At 45.0% G+C, this 20,088-nt stretch overlaps 1 protein-coding gene across 1 annotated transcript; it reads right to left on the bottom strand.

Moving 5' to 3' along the window:
- Positions 1 to 18,174: 18,174 nt before the first annotated feature.
- LOC108117563 lies at positions 18,175 to 20,033 on the bottom strand. Its single transcript, XM_017230071.2, has 3 exons — positions 19,152 to 20,033; positions 18,633 to 19,092; positions 18,175 to 18,567 (listed from the first exon to the last, which is right to left on the bottom strand). The coding sequence occupies exons 1-3, from the start codon at positions 19,823 to 19,825 to the stop codon at positions 18,367 to 18,369; spliced, it is 1,335 nt and encodes a 444-aa protein (XP_017085560.1). The 5' UTR covers positions 19,826 to 20,033; the 3' UTR covers positions 18,175 to 18,366.
- Between the last annotated feature and the right edge of the window lie 55 nt (positions 20,034 to 20,088).

Here is a 20,088-nt window from a genome sequence, read left to right as displayed (position 1 = left end):
CTGGGTTCTGAATTGCTTCTATTGCCCTGACTTTCTTTCTGTGTCCGTTCTTGTTTCCTTGACAATAAATCCTAAAATTCAACGCCTCTTAAAGAACTTTGTTTTTCCTGTACACCCACATGTTGGCATCGAGTAAGCGCTGAAGCACTGCATGTCAATGTGCTTGACATGTTGACATGTTCATTTTCGGAAAGATGGATAACGTCGTCAACGTAGATGGCTTCTTGTGAAATAATTTATGTTCTTTAGCCGAAGGTAGTCGGCAAAATTCGTATTTCACCAATAACTGAGAACGAGGTCTTCTCCCCGGTCCCCGCCAGGTATTTGATGGTACCCTGACCTTAAGTATAGGGTGGGAAGAATTTAGCTTCCCTGCCTGGTAGAATCATGGGTATGCTTAAGGGGTAAAGGATTGGCGATTGTTAGCTCGTTCAACCTTCCCGGAAGTCGATTATTCTATTCTTCTTGAGCTGCCATTATTGCCGTCCTTTTATGTCAACCACCCAGGGGAGGACTGTTGTGTGAGATTCGGGACGCTCATAATGCCATTCAGTAGCAGCTTCCTTGATTTTCTCGCCCTCGTTAGGGGTCGAAAACACTTTTTCAGTAACGATTTTCTTGAATTTGGTTTCAGCCGAATCCTGGTACCACTATATCATCGATTTTTGTGAAATTGACGTTCTGACTGTCGCACTTGCTTTTCGGCACGTTCGCGTAGTTTATTAGTTATTATCCAGATGCGCATGATCCAGTCCAATTGGGATACTTCTTATGTCGCGTCGTTGTACGGTTTTATAGGCGCGCATTCGCCTTCCCTTACCTTCACATTCGACGCAAGCTCTGTATCGAAGGTTTAATTGACCACTCCGTACACATCTTTCGCTTTGGCTTCTGCCCGCTGCTCAAATCTGCAGGCTAACCATTCTCGCGCTCTTTGGCGCAGGTTTTCAGCCAAACCACTGCACATTCAGTTGTCGACTCTCACCTTTCAGGTTCAGGCTACGGATGATTTCGTCGTCGATGAGCGGACAGACCATCCTTCATCCAGCGATGTGTAGGTGTCGACCTGCGAATTCTTCCTTCTCTCTGTACAGCGTCACAGAAAGAATCCGCGGTAACAGCAGGTGACCCTCCAGTCGAATCACCACAACTCAGTTTCGATGCGATACCCCGCGTCTATAACTGCGGCTTACGGAGGCAGGCCTTCTTGCTGGAATCCACTGACTGTGACGTTCGTATCCATCGACTGCTGTCTCTGTATGGTGCCGGTCTTGACTGGTGACTGGCGGCCGTCAGGGATGTCCATCTGGTTCATGCAGGTAGTGATGCCTCATTCTCGTTGCATCCGGGGCCCTTCTTGCAGACCCGTACCTTATGTGCATACCGCAAACATAAAAACATAACCTCAACTTCCTGGCCGACTCTGATCAAAGGTCGTTGTAGATTCGTAATGAATTCCTGCAGTCCTGATTTCATGCTGTTCTCATTATTGCTAGGACAACATCTGGGTTATGGTAAATTATTTAATTGAGCAGATTAGTTGGCTTGCGTCCGTGGTAGGTAGAGCCGAGTTGTTTGATATCCGTGGCGGGGGGTCGGCGGAAGGTTGCTGCCGCTGGTGGCCTTGCCGCAGTAGATCCCAAAGGGTGGTCATCTCAGATCTCCTGCATTAGACGTAGGTTTTGCTCGTTTATCCGCTGTAGTAGTGGCGGATCCTAGTGTGGTGGATCGTGTCCCGTGATGTTAAATAAGGGGAGTGCCGCAAATACCCGAGCTCTTATTCACAGAGTAGTTTAGGTTCAAATACACTGGAGTCGTTGATCACCGCCTTCCTCTTCGAGTATTGTTGTTACCTGTTGTAATCCTCGTTAGTTCTTCGTTAACGATTTTTACTTCGTCGTCCACAATTTTAAGGGGTTCCAGATTGCTGGGTCGCGTCCGCATGTGGCCGCGCTGCCTGCATCGAAATTGCCTGGCGTGTCGAGACGCCTTTTTGCAAAATGAGCCAAGTTGGTAGAAGGGCAATCGGGAGACTGTTAGGATTTCGTCACGATGGTGTCTTCTATTTGTAGCATAGTATGGTAGTGCAGTGGGGAAGAGCAGGACTTTTTACAAATAAACTTAACTCTAGGATACTGAACTATGACAGGTATAAAAACATTGGTTTGAAAATGTTAATCATAGACACATCAATAAGGCTAACTAAGGGTACCTCCAGAGCTGTTCTGTCAAAAATAGCCTTTAGGTCATTATGGTTGAAAATAGTAGGAATCATTACTTTGTTTTTCCAGTGAGTGCAACAGTGAGCATGGCCAATTCTGGATTTCTGGATAGTGGACCTCTATTTCTGGCGAGAGTGTTACGAACAAATGCCCCAGCCAACGAGCCCGTCCCTTCTCTCTCCTTTGAGGGTGTAATTCACTGTGTCTGTGAGAAAATTAATGCGTTTCTGTGTTTCTGTGTTAATGACAACCTGTCTATTGTTAGCCGTGATGATGATTGGTTAACTCTGACTAAGACCATCCGAGCCGGGTGTACCCGCCACGACCCAAGGACCGAGCCCAAAAATCGAGGCACCTAACCACTTTCTGCGTATTTGAAGCTCATCCAAAGTGTTCTGGCATGTCTTACGTCAACTTCTAGCAGCTTCCTCATGTAGGATTGTGGGAACAGTTCCAGCATTCTGACCATGGAGACGTGATTATGCTAGCAACCCGGACAGATTTGGGAGTACAGGACCAGGCCGTACTTTTCCTATAGTGTAAAACATTCCGTCTAACACCGGGATGTATTTGCATGCAAGAAGTCGGTGGTTCGCGCAATCTGCGGTGGACAGCAGTATGATGGACATTATGCATAAAAGCCCGTAGGAATTATAGCAAATATTGAGTTTTAGTATTAAGGCGTGAATGTGGTAGACAAGAAATGCTCAACTGATTTGTGCTTAAGGGACCACCTCCCCCTTAATGAGAACAGATGTTCCCAGATCTGCTTTTACACGCTCTTCTGAGTAAAGGGTGTTAATTTGTTCCTAAACTTTGTTGTTGCGTAGGTGTAATTTTTCACCGACTTCGAAGACCTGGTTCTGCCTTTGCTGATTACTTCCTGTCTAGGCTAGACCGTTGTGCCTTGTCAATTTTGGGCTTTAATTGCCAGCTTCATCTCGTCGTTGCTGGCGTGGATGACCTTCCACCGGCCTAAACTTCGTGACGAATGACGGAATGTGACGGAAATTTAATGTGACCGCCATATTAGTTCCACAGTATTCTCGATTTTTTTTATTAATTCTTGAGGCGTCTGTAATTTCCGCCAGGGTACTGTGAAATTTATCATTATTGAGCTACCGTGTAGTGGTGGCGCATTGACAACATCGATGCTAAATGGGTTTTTCAGCAGTGATGTGATTGTTTTGGAGTTAAAGGAGGCTTCGTTATCGCAATATATGGTCCTGGTGTTAGGGTAGAAATTTACCAATTGGAGTGATAGGAGCTCGTACATCTATTATTGCCCTAGACTGCCCAAGGACTGTCCGATATGAATTTGGAAAATTTATCACGCACGTTAATATGACTCTCTTATCGGTCGAAAAATGTCGATATGTGCAACATAGGAAGGGATAGGCGTAGTTCTACTCCTGCTTTGGGATGGCGGTCGTACTTGGCTTTATTGCAGACCTTACCTTGCGACCACTCTGCTATTAATTTGGACATGTTCGGGAAGTAATAATCCCGAGGATTTGTTCTACGTTCTCCCTAGGCCCTATGGCGTGCGACCGCGCTTGGTGTTGGCGATTTCGTTGTTCATTAGCGTTATTATGTCGCTGGACGAAGGTTTTACAATGCCAAGTTTTGTCGCAGAAAATTCCTGTCTATGGCATGTTGATACGAGTCAGGTAGGGAAATCACAGTGAATCGCGTGTTCACTGCGTTGGCGTTGATGATTTCCTTAACAGATCTTCAACAAGCGAGTCCTTGTTATTAAAACTAATGATATGGCGGGTTTTACCTGAAGATTACAGAATCATGCCGAAGGGTTGTCCTGTTTCTTCCAAATGATTTAGTTTCTAAAGCAGTTACAGGTTTGTCTGGTGGTTTCTATGGTGTATGTGGCCACATCGGCCAGGTTGCCTCGCGATAGCGCGTCAGCTGCCAGGTTTTGCTTCGGTGTAAAACACTTTCCATTGTTCTCATCAAGAAACGCTTTCCATCGTTAATCTTAGCGTTGGTATTTGTCGATACCGCATATGAGAGGCTGGTGGTCTGCAAAGATCCATACCCTCCTTGTCACCGGGGTATATGTAGTTTTGAGTTTGCTTATTGCTCAGGCTAATGCCAACAACTCTTCGTTGGTGGCGTAGTTCAGTTCGTGGTCTTTAGTGTGTGAAATCATTGTAATAGGTCTTATTCTGGGACAGTACTGCGCCTGTTCCACCCCACTGAAGTGTCGGTGGTTAAGTCAAACTTGTAAGCCTAAAATCAGGTATGTCAATATGACATTTCCGATGCCAAACAGCCTGAAGGTGATCGAATCGCATTTCGCTGGGTTTCATCAAACCTGAAAGCTACTTTTTCGACATATTCTGCTGGTCGTCCCGTTTTCCTTAAGGATGGTGGTAAGAGGTCTAGCAATAGAGGAAACATTTTTACAAAGTTCTAATAGCTCGCCAAGCCGAGGAAAGACCTTGAGGCTAAACAGATTTCTTGGCTCTGGGAATTTTTATCGCCCTGACTTTCTTGTGTCCGTTCTTGGTTTCCTTTGACAATAAATCCCAAAAATCTAACGCCTTTAAAGAACTTGTTTTCCCGTGCCACCCACATGTTGGCATCGAGTAAGCGCTGGAAGCACTGTGTCAATGTGCTTGACATGTTGACATGTTCATTTTCGGAAAGAACGTCGTCAACGCAGACGTAGCATATTCGCCGGGAGCGGCTCTTTGTGAAATAATCGCGTTCTTTAGGCCGAAGGGTAATGGCAAAATTCGTATTTCCCACCAATAACTGAGAACGAGGTCTTCTCCCGGTCCCTTTTCAAACTGTGGCATATTTGATGGTACCCTGACCTTAAGTATAGGGTGTGAAGAATTTAGCTTCCAAGTTCGGTAGAATCATGGGTACGCTTCGGCATGGGCAGTTGGACATGATTGTTAGCTCGTTCAACTCTGAAGTCGATTACTATTCTTCTTCTTGATGCCATTATCGTCAGTCCCTTTTATGTCAACCACCCAGGTAGGACTTGTTGTATGGGATCTGGACGGCCTAATAAATGCTATCTTTGCAGCAGCCCTTGATTTCTCGCCTCGTTAGGGTCGAAAACACTTTTCAGAACGATTTTCTTGAATTTATTTTACGAACTTGGCACCACTATATCATTTGATTTTTTGTGAAATTGACGTTCTGATCTGTCAAAAATTTGAGCTTTTCGGTGACGTTCGTGTGGTTTATTACACATCCAGATGCGGTATGATCCAGTCCAATTTGGGATACTTGGCGTCGCGTCGTTGTACGGCTTTATAGGCAGGCGCATTCGCCTTTCCTACCACATTCTCTCGACGCAAGCTCTGCATCGAAGCGTTTAATTGACCACCCGCACACATTCTTCGATTTTGGCTTGCCCGCTGCTCAAATCTGCAGGCTAACCATTCTCGTGCTCTTGGCAGGTTTTCAGCCAAACCACTGCACATTCAGTTGTCGACTCTCACCTTTCAGGTTCAGGAATTGAAAATTGCTGGAGTTAGAGGTTTCTTTGCTCAAGGGTACGAGGTGCAAAAAAGTAAAGGTGACTCTTCAAATTTCAGGAATTTCAAATTCTTTCGATTATCGATTTTTTTGTTTTGTTATATTGGTACACTCTTCCCCAACATCTGTACCAAGTTTCAATGGAACATCCTCTTTTTGTTTGGTTGGCTGAGAGGCGTAAAGTTACAAGTTATTTTGCAGCTCGGCGATTTTTGCTATCGAAAAATATGGATCAAAGGATTTGATTTTTGGCCAAAAACAACACCACAATAATGCCTCAGCCACCATTTCACCGGATTTGGCCCCATGTGACTTTTCTTGTTCCCAAAACTGAAGATAATCGAAAAATTTGAAAAATTTGAAATTTGAAAAGTCACCTTACTTTTTGAACACACCTCGTATAACTTCTAAAAGGTTTCGATAATCGAAAAATTTGAAATTCATAAATTTTGAAGAGTCACCTTACTTTGAACACACACACGTATGGCCACATCGGCCAGGGGTTGCCTCGATAGCGTCAGCTGCCAGGTTTTGCTTCCCGGGTGTGTAAAACACTTTCCCATTGTTCTCATCAAGAAACGCTTTCATCGCTTAATCTTAAGCGTTGGTATTTTGTCGGATACCGCATATGTGAGAGGCTGGTGGTCTGCAAAGATCCATACCTCCTTGTCACCGTATATGTAGTTTTTGAGTTTGCTTATTGCCACAGACTATCGCCAACAACTCTCTTTCGTTGGTGGCGTAGTTCAGTTCTGCAGTCTTTTAGCGTGCGTGAAATCATTGTAATAGGTCTTTTTTCTGGGACTGTACCGCTCCTGTTCCACTCACCGAAGCGTCGGTGGTTAAGTCAAACGGTAGTTTAAAAATCAGGGGTATGTCAATATGACATCTTCCGATGCCAAACAAGTTTCGAAGGTGATCGGATGCATTTCGCTGGGTTTCATCAAACCCGAAAGCTACTTTTTTCGACATATTCTTGCTGGCCGTCCCCGTTTTCCCCTTTAAGGATGGCAGTAAGAGAGTCTAGCAATAGAGGGAAACATTTTTACAAAGCTCCTGTAATAACTCGCCAAGCCGAGGAAAGACCTGAGGCTAAACAGATTTCTTGGCTCTGGGAATTCTTTTGATGCCCTGACTTTTTCTGTGTCCGTTCTTGCTTCCTTGACAATAAATCCTAAAAATTCAACGCTCTCTTTAAAGAACTTTGTTTTTCCCGTGCACCCACATGTTGGCATCGAGTAAGCGCTGAAGCACTGTGTCAATGTGCTTGACATGTTGATGTTCATTTCTCGGAAAGATGATAACGTCGTCAACGTAGACGTAGCATATTCTCCGATGGCTCTTTGAAAATACTCCCTGGTTTCTTTAGGCCGAAGGGTAGTCGGCAAATTCCGTATTTCCACCAATAACTGAGAACGAGATCTTCTCCCGGTCCTTTTCAGCCAGGTATATTTGATGGTACCCTGACCTTAAGTATAGGGTGGTGAAGAATTTAGCTTCCCCAAGTTCAGGTAGAATCATGGGTATGCTTGGCATGGGGTAGCGATTGGCGATTGTTAGCTCGTTCAACTTCCTGAAGTCGACACTAATCTCTTCTTCTTGATGCCATTATCGTCGTCCCTTTTATGTCAACCACCCAGGTAGGACTGTTGCTGTGGGATCTGGACGGCCTAATTATGTGCCATTCTGCAGCAGCTCCTTGATTTCTCGCCTCGTTAGGGGTCGAAAACACTTTTTCAGAACGATTTTCTTGAATTTGGTTTTAGCCGAACTTGGCACTACTATATCATCGATTTTTGTGAAATTGACGTTCTGACTGTCAAAAATTTGAGCTTTTCGGTGACGTTCGCGTAGTTTATTACGCTGTTGCCTAGGTCCAATGCTACCCTGCTCGGGTTAGCGAATCGATGCCCTATTATAGCATCGAACGTGCTCAATGTATCCAAGAAAAATGGGACGTCTAGTCCAAAAACTGCATTATGCACTTGTTTTTAAAGTCACTGGAGCCGTGAATAGAGCTCACAGTGAAAGGGGTCTCGACCGGCATTAGGTTTCTTAGCCCTTTTTACGGGGTTCACGTAATTTTTTGCCACCCCCGTGTCGATGAGAATTTTTACTGTTCTGCCAGCCAACTGTTGCTCGACGAACGGCAGTCAAGCTCTTCCTAAAAATTGGAGCAGGTCGTTAAGCTCGGCGTGTCGCTATCTTCCTCAATGGTGGCAACTTCAGCCTCAGCTGTGGCGGCATAATCTTTTTAGTTCCTGTTGGGGCTGGGCTATATTATTGAGACGTTGGCGTCTTTGGCCCGATCCCCGCTGGGAAGAGTTCTGCCTTTTAATTGTTATTACTTTGTGGCTTTCCCCAGCTTTGTTCCTTGTCTAAATTTATACGTTATATGTCTATCTCCATGCGCTTCGGCCAGGATTGTCCTCAAGGAGGCCTGCCTTTGGTTCTGCTTAGGAATGAAGTGCCGATTTTCATCCTCCCCTCTCTATTGTCTTTCCCTGACCTTTATTGTTGCGCCTGTTGCCCTTCTAGAAAGGGGCCTTGTCTTCTATAGCTTTCGTGTAAGATGCCGCGAGAACGCACTTCTTTCGATGCTGTTCTCGGCTCCCGCTAACGCTAGTGCAGACGGAAGGTCTTTGGGGTTGTGCTAGTAGCACGAGGGACTTGAGTGGTCTTAAGCCCCTGCAATGAATGCATGAAGGGCGTCATCCCTAACCTCCTTATTTAGGACGGTTGCTGTGTCCGTGTTGTGCGACATGACTATTTTGTTGGTGACGAGCGTGAGTTTCCTCTCGACCTCGTCATAGTATGCTATGATGTCGGCATCTCCTTGCCGAACCATTCCCAAATTTTGCGTTAGCACTCTTAGGGACGTTTTGTCCGCATATGTCCAGTACAGTCTGGCTAGAATTGCATCGAAATTCAGCACGCTGTTGTGGGACGTGAGGAGTGACCGAGCGGGACCGCAAATCTTGTTTTTAATGATGACAACGGCCTCTGTAGTGGGCCCTTCGCTGCCGTCGTATTTTTTGAATACTTTGTATGCATCTGATGCAGCCTGCCTCCACGAAACGTACTCATCGTGGCTTCCATTGAACGTCGGCAGAGATTTTACTATGTCTACTTTGACATCGCATCTTATTTCAGGGTTCGGCACTGCTTTCGCCGCTCAGGAAAAACGTTTGAAAGCCTATTCGCCACATAATTAGAAGCGGTTAGAACACAGGTTAGCGCGCTGACGTACAAGCGCCGCAAGTAGAGGTCTATACTGCTGCTGGTTCTTGGTCTTCCGATTGTTCGGCTCTTGTGCCGAAAACTGACACTCGATCGTAGCAGAACCTTGCTCGTTCTTAACCTGTTCTCGAATTTACTTTTAGCTCAATTGGCAGTTCTCTTGTGCGAACGTGTCAATAATAACCACCTCGTGAGCGAGACAACTATACATATGTACCTCGCGAGGCTTGCATAGTGCCTGTGAAATTCACCCAACACACACAACTCATGTATGTGCTTTGTGCTCTGTGCTCGGCCAACTCGCTTCTGGTGTCTCCTTCAGGATACTCAGGCTCATGCAACGCCGTCATCTGCGGCTGACGGCGCCGGCTTCATCCGCCAGCTGCGACTGACTACCGACTTCACTCCGAAATTTGACCCGAAGTTATCACTGACCATCTTCAGAAGATTATCCTATGGTACGGCTAGGAGGCACGATCTCTGAGCGGTGAGCTCGTCATTCCACTCACCGGTTTCATACACCACCCATCCAATTGCGGTGGCTGCTGCATATGGTCCTTCGATCCATAGCTTATGGTTCGATGGGAATTCCTAGTGCGCATGATCCAGTCCAATTGGGATACGGCGTCGCGTAGTTGGCGGCTTTATGGCAGGCGCATTCGCCTTCCCTACCTTCATATTCTCTCTCGACGCAAGCTCTGCATCGGAAGGCATTGGTGACCACTCCGTACACATTCTTCGCTTTGGCTTGCCCACTGCTCAAATCTGCGGCTGACCATTCTCGTGCGTCTTTGGCAGGTTTTCAGCCAAACCACTGCACATTCAGTTGTCGACTCTCACCTTTCAGGTTCAGGCTACGGATGATTTCGTCGTCGATGAGCGGGACAGACCATCCTTCATCCAGCGATGTGTAGGTGTCGACCTGCGAATTCTCCGTACAGCGTCACAGGAAGAATCGCAATAGCAGGGTGACCTAAGTCGAATCAACACAACTCAGTTTCGATGCGATAATTCCCGCGTCTATAACTGCGGCTTACGGAGGCAGGCTCTTCTTGGAATCCACTGACTGTGACGTTCGTATCCATCGGCTGCTATCTCTGTATGGTGCCGGTCTTGACTGCGACTGGCGGCCGTCAGGGGATGTCCATCTGGTTCGATGTGGTAGTGATGCCTTCACTCGTTGCATCCGCGGCCCTTCTTGCAGACCCGTACCTTACGTGCATACTGCAAACATAAAAAACATAACCTCAACTTCCTGGCTGACTCGATCAGCGTCGTTGTAGATTCGTACTGAATTCCTTGCAGTCCTTGATTTCCATGCTGTTCCACATATAGGACAACATCTGGGTTGGTGTGCAAATTATTTAATTGGCAGGGCCAGCTGGCTTCGCGTCCGTGGCAGGGTAGAGCCGGCTGTTTGGATATCCGTGGCGGGGGTCGGCGGGAGGTTGCTGCCGCTGAAAACGGCTCTCGTCGCAGTAGATCCCAAAGGGTGGTCGTATTGCTCCTATGTGGAGATAGGAAGATTACGTAAGCGGAAGGATAACTGTCCTTCGATACCGCTGGTCTAGTGATTCAATCAGTATAATAATTAATAAGAGATTTAACGGCTAAGTGCCGGAGTTTCAAGAATAGGGAGCTGGTTCTACTTGATTTATTAAACAATAATATAACTAAACTTAAGAACTAACAAACGCTCATACATGCCCCGCTATGCCTTTGGACGACCTTTAACCAAGCACATTTCGCAGTTATACGATCGCTATCAGTCAATGAGACAAGCACGGCCAGAACGGTACAATAAGCTGGCTCAGCTCTAGGGCCCCTTAGGGGGTGGAACAAATTTAAGGTGGACCATACATGAGAGGTATAAAAGTGTGATAATAATAATAAAAATTACGACTAAAAACTGATTAATATAATAAACGACTAATATTAACAAAGGGAATAAGAATTGGCCTGCTCAGCCTAAACTGGGAGTAAGTTGTTAACTACTCCCCTAAATTGGACGCCGTCCACGAGATGACAGCCAATTCGTCGATGGACTTTGTAACTGGGATGCCTCTCGTTTGCGCCTGCAGTGTAGTTGGAGCAGGGCCAAGCCGCCTCCAGTGTGGGGCTGACGGCGACTCCCGCGGCGAACCAAATCCTCTGGGAACCTCCAGCCAACACGTCATCTCAGATCTGCATTAGACGCAGGTTTTGCTCGTTTATCCGCTGTAGTAGTGGCGGACTTAGTGTGTGATCGTGTCCCGTGATGTTAAATAAGGGGAGGCCGCAATACCCGGGCTCTTATTCTACAGAGTAGTTTAGGTTCAAATACACGGAGTCGTTGATCACCGCCTTCCTCTCGAAAGTGATAAGGTTGTTGCGGGACCATCATCGGTAATCCTCGTTAGTTCTTTGTAAACGATTTTACTTCGTCGTCCACAATTTTAAGGGGTTCCAGATTGCTGGGCCGTCCGGCATGTGGCCGCTTCGCCTGAACGTAATTGCCTGGCGCAAGTGTCTGAGACGCCTTTTGCAAAATGTGGCCAATTGGTAGAAGCGCAATCGGAGACTGCTAGATTTCGTCACGATGGTGTCTTCTATTTGTAGCATAGTATGGTAGTTATAGCGGGGAAGAGCAGGATCTTTTACAAATAAACTTAACTCTAGGATACTGAACTATGACAGACGCCTTTTGCAAAATGTGTGCAGGTTGGTAGAAGCGCAATCGGAGACTGCTAGGGATTTCGTCACGATGGTGTCTTCTATTTGTAGCATAGTATGGTAGTGTGCAACGGGAAGAGCAGGATCTTTTTACAAATAAACTTAACTCTAGGATACTGAACTATGACAGGCATAAAAACATTGGTTTGAAAATGTTAATCATAGACACATCAATAAGGCTAAACTATGGGGACCTTCGTGAGCTGTTCGTCAAAAATAGCCTTTAGGTCATTATGGTTGTAAATAGTAGGAATCATTACTTTGTTTTTAGCGAGTGCAACAGTGAGCATACAATTTTGGATTTCGATATTAGTACTCTATTTCTGGCGAGGAGTGTTACGAACAAATGCCCTGAGCCAACGAGCCCGTCCCTTCTCTCCTTGAGGGTCTAATTCACTGTGTCTGTGAGAAAATTAATGTGTTTCTGTGTTTCTGTGTTAATGACAACCTGTCTATTGTTAGCCTTGATGATGATTGGTTAACTCTACTAAGATCATCCGAGTCGGGTGTACCCGCCACGACCTTAAGGACTGAGCCCAAAAAATCGAGGCTCCTAACCATTCTATGGTGTATCTGAAGCTCATCCAAAGTGTTCTGGGTATGTTCGATGTCAACTTCTAGCAGCTTCCTCATGAAATTGTGGGGAACAGTTCCAGCATTCTGACCATGGAGACGATTATGCTAGCAACCTCGGACAGATTTGTCGAGTGCCTGACCAGGCCGTACTTTTCCTATAGTAAAACATTCCCGTCAACACACTGGATGTATTTTGCATGCGAGAAGTCGGTGGTTCGCGCTTGCGGTGGACAGCAGTATGATGGACATTATGGCAAGCCCGTGGGAATTATAGCAAATATTGAGTTTTAGTACAAGGGCGAATGTGGCAGATGAAATGCCTATCTAATGTTGTCCTTATGGACCATCCTCCCTCTAATGAGAACAGATGTTCCCAGATCTGCTTCTACACGCTCTTCTAAATAAAGCGGTGTTAATTGTTCCGTAATCTTTTGTTGTTGCGTAGGTGTACTCCTTTCACCGACTTCGAAGACTCGGTTCTGCCTTGAAGGATTACTCCTGGTTCTAGGCTAGACTATTGTGCCTTGTCAATTTTGGCTTTAATTGCCAGCTTCATCTCGTCGCTGCTGGCGTGGATGACCTCCACCGGCCTAAACTCTGTGACGGAATGTGACGGAAATTTATCGTAGACCGCCATATTAGTTCCACAGTAATCTCGATTTTTTTATTAATTTTGAGGCGTCTGGCAATTTCCGCCAGGGTACTGTGAAATCTCTCTACTTGGCCATTGGAGCTACTGTGTAGCGGTGGCGCATTGACAACATCGATGCTGTACTGGTTTTTCAGCAGTGATGTGATTGTTTTGGAGTTAAAGGAGGCTTCGTTATCACAATATATGGTCCTGGTGTTAGGTGGTAGAAATTTACCAATTGGAGGATAGGAGCTCGCGCATCTATTATTGCCCAGACTGCCCAAGGACTGTCCGATAGCGAATTTGGAAAATTTATCAATGCACGTTAATAAGACTCTCTTATCGGTCGAAAAAATGTCGAAATGCAACATAGGAAGGGATAGGCGTAGTTCCTAATTCCTGCTTTTTGGGATGGCGGTCGTACTTGGCTTTATTGCAGACCTTGCAATTTGCGACCACTTCGTAGCTAATTTGGACATGTTCGGAAGTAATAATCACGGAGGATTTGTTCTACGTTCTCCTGGTAGCCCCATGGCGCGACTGCGCTCGGTGTTAGGATTTCAAGCTGTTCATGAGCGTTGGTTATGTCGCTGACGAAGGTTTTACAATGCCAAGTTTTGTCGCAGAAAATTCCTGTCTAAGGGCATGTTGGATACGAGCCACGGTAGGGAAATCACAGTGAATCGCGTTCACAGCGTTGGCGTTGATGATTTCTTTAACAGATTCAACAAGCGAGTCCTAGTTATTAAAACTAATGATGTGGCGGGTTTTATTTCCGAAGATTATGAATCCTGCAAGCGGTTGTCCTGCTTCTTCCAAAATGATTTAGTTTCTAAAGCAGTTAAGAGGTTTGTCTGTGGTTTCTATGGTGTATGTGGCCACATCGGCCAGGGTTGCCTCGATAGCGCGTCAGCTGCCAGGTTTTGCTTCCCGGTGTGTAAAACACTTTCCCATTGTTCTCATCAAGAAACGCTTTCATCGCTTAATCTTAGCGTTGGTATTTTTGTCGGATACCGCATATGAGAGGCTGGTGGTCTGCAAAGATCCATACCTCCTTGTCACCGTATATGTAGTTTTTTGAGTTTGTTTATTGCCCAGACTATCGCCAACAACTCTTTCGTTGGTGGCGTAGTTCAGTTCGCAGTCTTTTAGCGTGCGTGAAATCATTGTAATAGGTCTTTTATTCTGGGACAGTACCGCGCCTGTTCCACTCACTGAAGCGTCGGTGGTTAAGTCAAACGGTAGTTTAAAATCAGGGTATGTCAATATGACATCTTCCGATGCCAAAATGTTTCGAAGGTGATCGAATGCATTTCGCTGGGTTTCATCAAACCTGAAAGCTACTTTTTTTCGACATATTCTTGCTGGCCGTCCCGTTTTCCCTTTAAGGATGGCAGTAAGAGGTCTAGCAATAGAGGAAACATTTTTACAAAGCTCCTGTAATAGCTCGCCAAGCCGAGGAAAGACCTGAGGCTAAACAGATTTCTTGGCTCTGGGAATTCGTTTATTGCCCTGACTTTTTCTGTGTCCGTTCTTGTTTCCTTGACAATAAATCCTAAAAATTCAACGCTCTCTTTAAAGAACTTTGTTTTTCCCGTGCCACCCACATGTTGGCATCGAGTAAGCGCTGAAGCACTGTGTCAATGTGCTTGACATGTTCATTTTCGGAAAAGATGATAACGTCGTCAACGTAGACGTAGCATATTCGCCGATGGCTCTTTGTAAAATACTCCCTGCGTTCTTTAGGCCGAAGGGTAGTCGGCAAAATTCGTATTTCCCACCAATAACTGAGAACGAGGTCTTCTCCCGGTCCTTTTCAGCCAGGTATATTTGATGGTACCCTGACCTTAAGTATAGGGTGGTGAAGAATTTAGCTTTCCCCAAGTTCGGTAGAATCATGGGTATGCTTGGCATGGGGTAGCGATTGGCGATTGTTAGCTCGTTTAACTTCCTGAAGTCGATTACTAATCTCTTCTTCTTGATGCCATTATCGTCAGTCCCTTTTATGTCAACCACCCAGGTAGGACTGTTGTATGGGGATCTGGACGGCTAATTATGCCATTCTGCAGCACCTCCTTGATTTCTCGCCTCGTTAGGGGTCGAAAACACTTTTTCAGAACGATATTCTTGAATTTGGTTTTAGCCGAACTTGGCACCACTATATCATCGATTTTTGTGAAATTGACGTTCTGACTGTCAAAAAATTTGAGCTTTTCGGTGACGTTCGCGTAGTTTATTACGCTGTTGCCTAGGTCCAATGCTACTCCTGCTCGCGTTAGCGAATCGATGCCTATTATAGCATCGAACGTGCTCAATGTATCCAAGAGAAAAATGGGACGTCTAGTCCAAAAACACGCATTATGCACTTGTTTTTAAAGTCACTGGAGCCGTGAATAGAGCTCACAGTGAAAGGGGTCTCGACCGGCATTACGTTTCTTAGCTCTTTTACGGGGTTCACGTAATTTTTTGCCACCCCCGTGTCGATGAGAATTTTTACTGTTCTGCCAGCCAACTGTTGCTCGACGAACGGCAGTCGGGAGCTCTTCCTAAAAATTGGAGCAGGTCGTTAAGCTCGGCGGTGTCGCTATCTTCCTCAATGGTGGCAACTACAGCCTCAGCTGTGGCGGCATAATCTGTTAGTTCCTGTTGGGGCTGGGCTATATTATTGAGACGTTGGCGTCTTTGGCCCGATTCCCGCTGGGAAGAGTTCTGCTTTTTGTAATTGTTATTACTTTGTGGCTTTCCCCAGCTTGTTCCTTGTCTAAATTTATACGTTAAGGGGTCTATCTCCATGCGCTTCGGCCAGGGATTGTCCTCATGAGGCCTGCCTTGGTTCTGCTTAGGAATGTAGTGCCGATTTTCGTCCTCCCCGCTCTATTGCTTTCCCTGACCTTTATTGTTGCGCCTTATGCCCTCATTGAAAGGGGCCTTGTCTTCTATAGCTTTCGCGTAAGATGCCGCGAAAGCACTTCTTTCGATGCTGTTCTCGGCTTCCACTAACGCTAGTGCAGACGGAAGGTCTTTGGGTTGTGCTGGTAGCACGAGGGACTTGAGTGGTCTTTTAAGCCCTGCAATGAATGCATGAAGGGCGTCATCTCTAACCTCCTTATTTAGGACGGTTGCTGTGTCCGTGTTGTGCGACATGACTATTTTGTTGGTGACGAGCGTGAGTTTCCTCTGGACCTCGTCATAGTATGTTAATGATGACAACGGCCTCGTAGTGGGCTTCGCTGCCGTCGTATTTTTTGAATACTTCGTATGCTTCTGATGCAGCCTGCCTCCACGAAACGTACTCATCGTGGCTTCCATTGAACGTCGCATCTTATTTCAGGGTTCGGCACTGCTTTCGCCGCTCAGGAAGAACGTTTGAAAAGCTTATTCGCCACAGAATTAGAAGCGATTAGAACACAGGTTAGCGCGCTGACAGTGCAAGCGCCGCAAGTAGAGATCTATACTGCTGCTGGTTCTACGTCTTCCGATTGTTCAAAATCTATAAGCCTTTGAACCAGTTCGGCTCTTTTGCCGAAAACTGACACTCGATCGTAGCAGGAACCTTAACTCGTCGCCTTTAAGATCCGCTATTCTTAGCATTATTCACTGTTCTCGAGTTTACTTTTAGCTAAATTGGCAGTTCTTTTGTGCGAACGTGTCAATAATAACCACCTCGTGAGCGAGACAACTATACATATGTACCTCGCGAGGCTTGCATGTGCTTGTGAAATTCACCAACACACACAACTCATGTGTATGTGCTCTGGCTTCCTCTGCTTTGCTACCACGGTCCCACTAAGATTCCCGATCCTTCTGCTTGGTTCCAAGAGTTCATATAGATTCCCGATCCTTTTGCCTTGAATCCGTCTGCCACGTAGAAATGGAACACATCCGTTTTTTGCAATTTCCTTGGTCACATAGACCTTTGGGAACACATCCCATGGCAAACATTCCATGCCGATGATTCTTGCTGCTTTTCCTGGAATTCTAGCACAACTTTTCCGATCCACGCATATCCAACCTCAACTATCCCACTTCTGAACCGTAAAGGCCGCGTGCCCCGATTCCAACGGGATCCCTGGCGACATCTGCTTGTCCTTCACTTGCGCTTGAATTCACCAGCTCCTATTGTAAATGTGCAATCCTTTCCATTAGGGCCTACACTTCTACAGTCGTGGAGTCCGTAATCTGCCCCGATGGATCGGGCTACAGGTTACTTGCCGCTTTCCTGGCGGCTGTTCCACTTTCCTTTGGAGTATGAGGCCGCTGCCGATCACAAGCCACCCTTTCAGAGCTGGCCTGGTTGCCAGTTTCTGTGGCTGAGGTGGTCGCAGTGGCGGGAACACCCGCGACATCCAGTCTGGGGCACCGCCGGGGCGATTGCTTTGTGGGCATCATCTCGCAGAGTGCGAATAATGTAATGACGCCGCTCGGCCAATCACGGGGAAATGCCTTCAGAACACAAGTTGAAGTCGCCGTTAGATTAACGATAACAAGAAAAACAAGAGTGTGTGTTGGAAATAGTGGTTAGTGTGTTATTCTGAAATATGTACGAGGTGTGTTCAAAAAGTAAGGTGACTCTTCAAATTTCGCGAATTTCAAATTTTTCGATTATCGATTTTTTTGTTTTGTTATATTGGTACACTCTTCCCTAACATCTGTACCAAGTTTCAATGGAACATCCTCTTTTGTTTGGTTGTGAGAGGCGTAAAGTTACAAGTTATTTTGCGAGCTCGGCGATTTTTTGCTATCGAAAAATATGGATCAAAGGATTTGGATTTTTTGGCCAAAAACAACACCACAATAATGCCTCAGCCACCATATTCACCGGATTTGGCCCCATGTGACTTTTTCTTGTTCCCAAAACTGAAGATAATCGAAAAATTTGAAAAATTTGAAATTTGAAAAGTCACCTTACTTTTTGAACACACCTCGTATAACTTCTAAAAGGTTTCGATAATCGAAAAATTTGAAATTCGCGAAATTTGAAGAGTCACCTTACTTTTTGAACACACCTCGTATATATATATGTTTATCCGCTTATGTGCCTGTGCAGTAATGCTTATTACACAGCTGCACAGACTAAACATATTGACTTCACCAAATTCGTGTCTAATGCTTAAGCTTACCAGAAGCGAATAGAGATAAGAAAGAGACAAGGAAAAAAAATCTATTTTTAGAATTCGCTTTCCGATAAGAAGTGCAAGTTGGACAAATTTTAGTAAAATACAAAAATTTATTAGTTTTTATTTAATTTCAAGAACATTAACTTTTGCACTGAGTCTTCGGCAAGGTTGCATCTTAGATCAGTAATTACTAATTTAAGGGCCGAAAATGCCCTTTCAACCGATACCTGCGTAGCAGGCACAGCAAGTACTACCTGAGCCAGACGGTACAAGCGTGGATACGTGAATTTTTTCGACTCCCAATAGCTCATGATATTCACGCTTGGATCTATGGGCTTCGGTGAATATCCATTTATTATTTATCCAATTTTAGCTCGGGTTCATCATCGTCCTCAGAGTCTTCGCTTCCAGAGCTCACCGCAAATGAATTTAAATAATCATTTAATAATGAGCATGTACTCTGGGACGTTAGTTCAGGGCAATCGTTCGGTTGTGAAAAAGATGCTTCAGACGTAGCAGAATCAGCTACTATTCGGTCTTCATAGATTGGGTTTTCCTAGTAAACGAGTAAAAGAGTGTAATTAATTATAAAGTAAGTATGAGAAAGATCATTCAGCTTACTGGTCTACTTATTGCAAGTATTTTTCGCATCAGTCCCAACAAATGATTCCTCGCGGCTGCCAGCTGAATCGGATTTTTAACTATAATCCGCCGAAGTCTGGGATCCAAATAAATTGCAGAAAGAATAACTTCATTCGTTACAAGATTATTCTCTCGACTCTCTAAGCTTTTGACAAGATCTTCCCTATGAATATTGCTGCTCATAGAATTAATCATTAGTTTTGTCTCCAACAAAAGCTTGAAAAAGTCGCCAAAATAAAGCTGTTCGCTCTGCAATTTTTTGGTAGCCACGGATATCGGCTCCAGCACAGACAGCAGTGCGAATTGGCGAATTGGTGGCAAGTGTTGGTGTATGAATTCCTCGTAAATGCATACACTTTTCAGCATCTCGTATGTCGAGCTCCACCTTGTTGGCACATCATTTATGGGCAGCGGTAACGATGTTGCAGCAATTGCTAACCTAAATGTAGTATATGTTTTATTATTAAAATAATTAATTAATTAAATTGAAAATCTTACCTGAAAGTCGGTGTTCGCAATGTCTTCACCAGTTTTCGGGCGTTTTCCACAATTTCGCTCCTCTCATCGTTATTTAAAAAATCTTTGACGGCCAGTTGCAAGGAGTGAGCAGCACATCGTATAGAAGCGATGGAAAAAATTCTTACTTCTTGCACTAGCTCCTCATTTTCATCCTCGGAGCTAAGCGCACTTTCGGGGTCTTCATTTAAATGCTCTATTGCCTTCAAAATATTTTTGCCATTGTCGGACGTGATGGTATAAATTTGCTGCTTAGAAATTGAAAAATCTGCCAAAATATTTTCAATTTCACTGCTCAAATTGAGCCCAGTATGTTTTTGATGCAGCTCAATAACACCTAACGTCTTGATCTCAATGGCTTTATTATGATAATATTGCACGTTTAAGCCCAGTATGCCTTTGGAATGCCTTGAAGCGATGTCAATTTTCAGCGAAACGACCTTATTTTTTAGACGGCTTATTAACAAGGCCTTTTCGCGTTCATACTTCTCCGACACATGCTGCATAACATTCCGCGCTGTTACGGGAGTCATTTCCAACCCCTTAAAAATTTGCTCCGTCAAGGTCTTAAAAGGTGCAGAATCAAACATTTTAAATGGCAATTTTTCGTCCGTCACAAACTGCACGCAAGCCTCTTTCACTTCACTGGGCGACATCTTTATGACAATTTTTTTTTTCTTTTCCACGGGCTCACTGCTCTGCTGGCTTAACTCAGATGAGTAAGCTTCGGCATGCCGGTCTAGAAGATGCCTCCTTAAGTTTGTAAAGTATGAGCCCTTAAAAGGGCTGTTGCAGATTTTACACTTTGATTCATGTTTTTCGAAATTAAAGTCGAAAAAATCGCGCACAATAGCATCACGTTTACGTCCCATTGCAACCAATTTACTTGTGAAGCAAAGATCAACGCATAATAAAATTT

Source organism: Drosophila eugracilis, unplaced genomic scaffold (assembly GCF_018153835.1).
Source record: "Drosophila eugracilis isolate 14026-0451.02 unplaced genomic scaffold, ASM1815383v1 contig_1870, whole genome shotgun sequence".
NCBI classification, from domain to species: Eukaryota; Metazoa; Arthropoda; class Insecta; order Diptera; family Drosophilidae; genus Drosophila; species Drosophila eugracilis.
The sequence above is the reverse complement of the archived record's forward strand: the minus strand, read 5'-3'. Positions and strand labels throughout refer to the sequence as shown.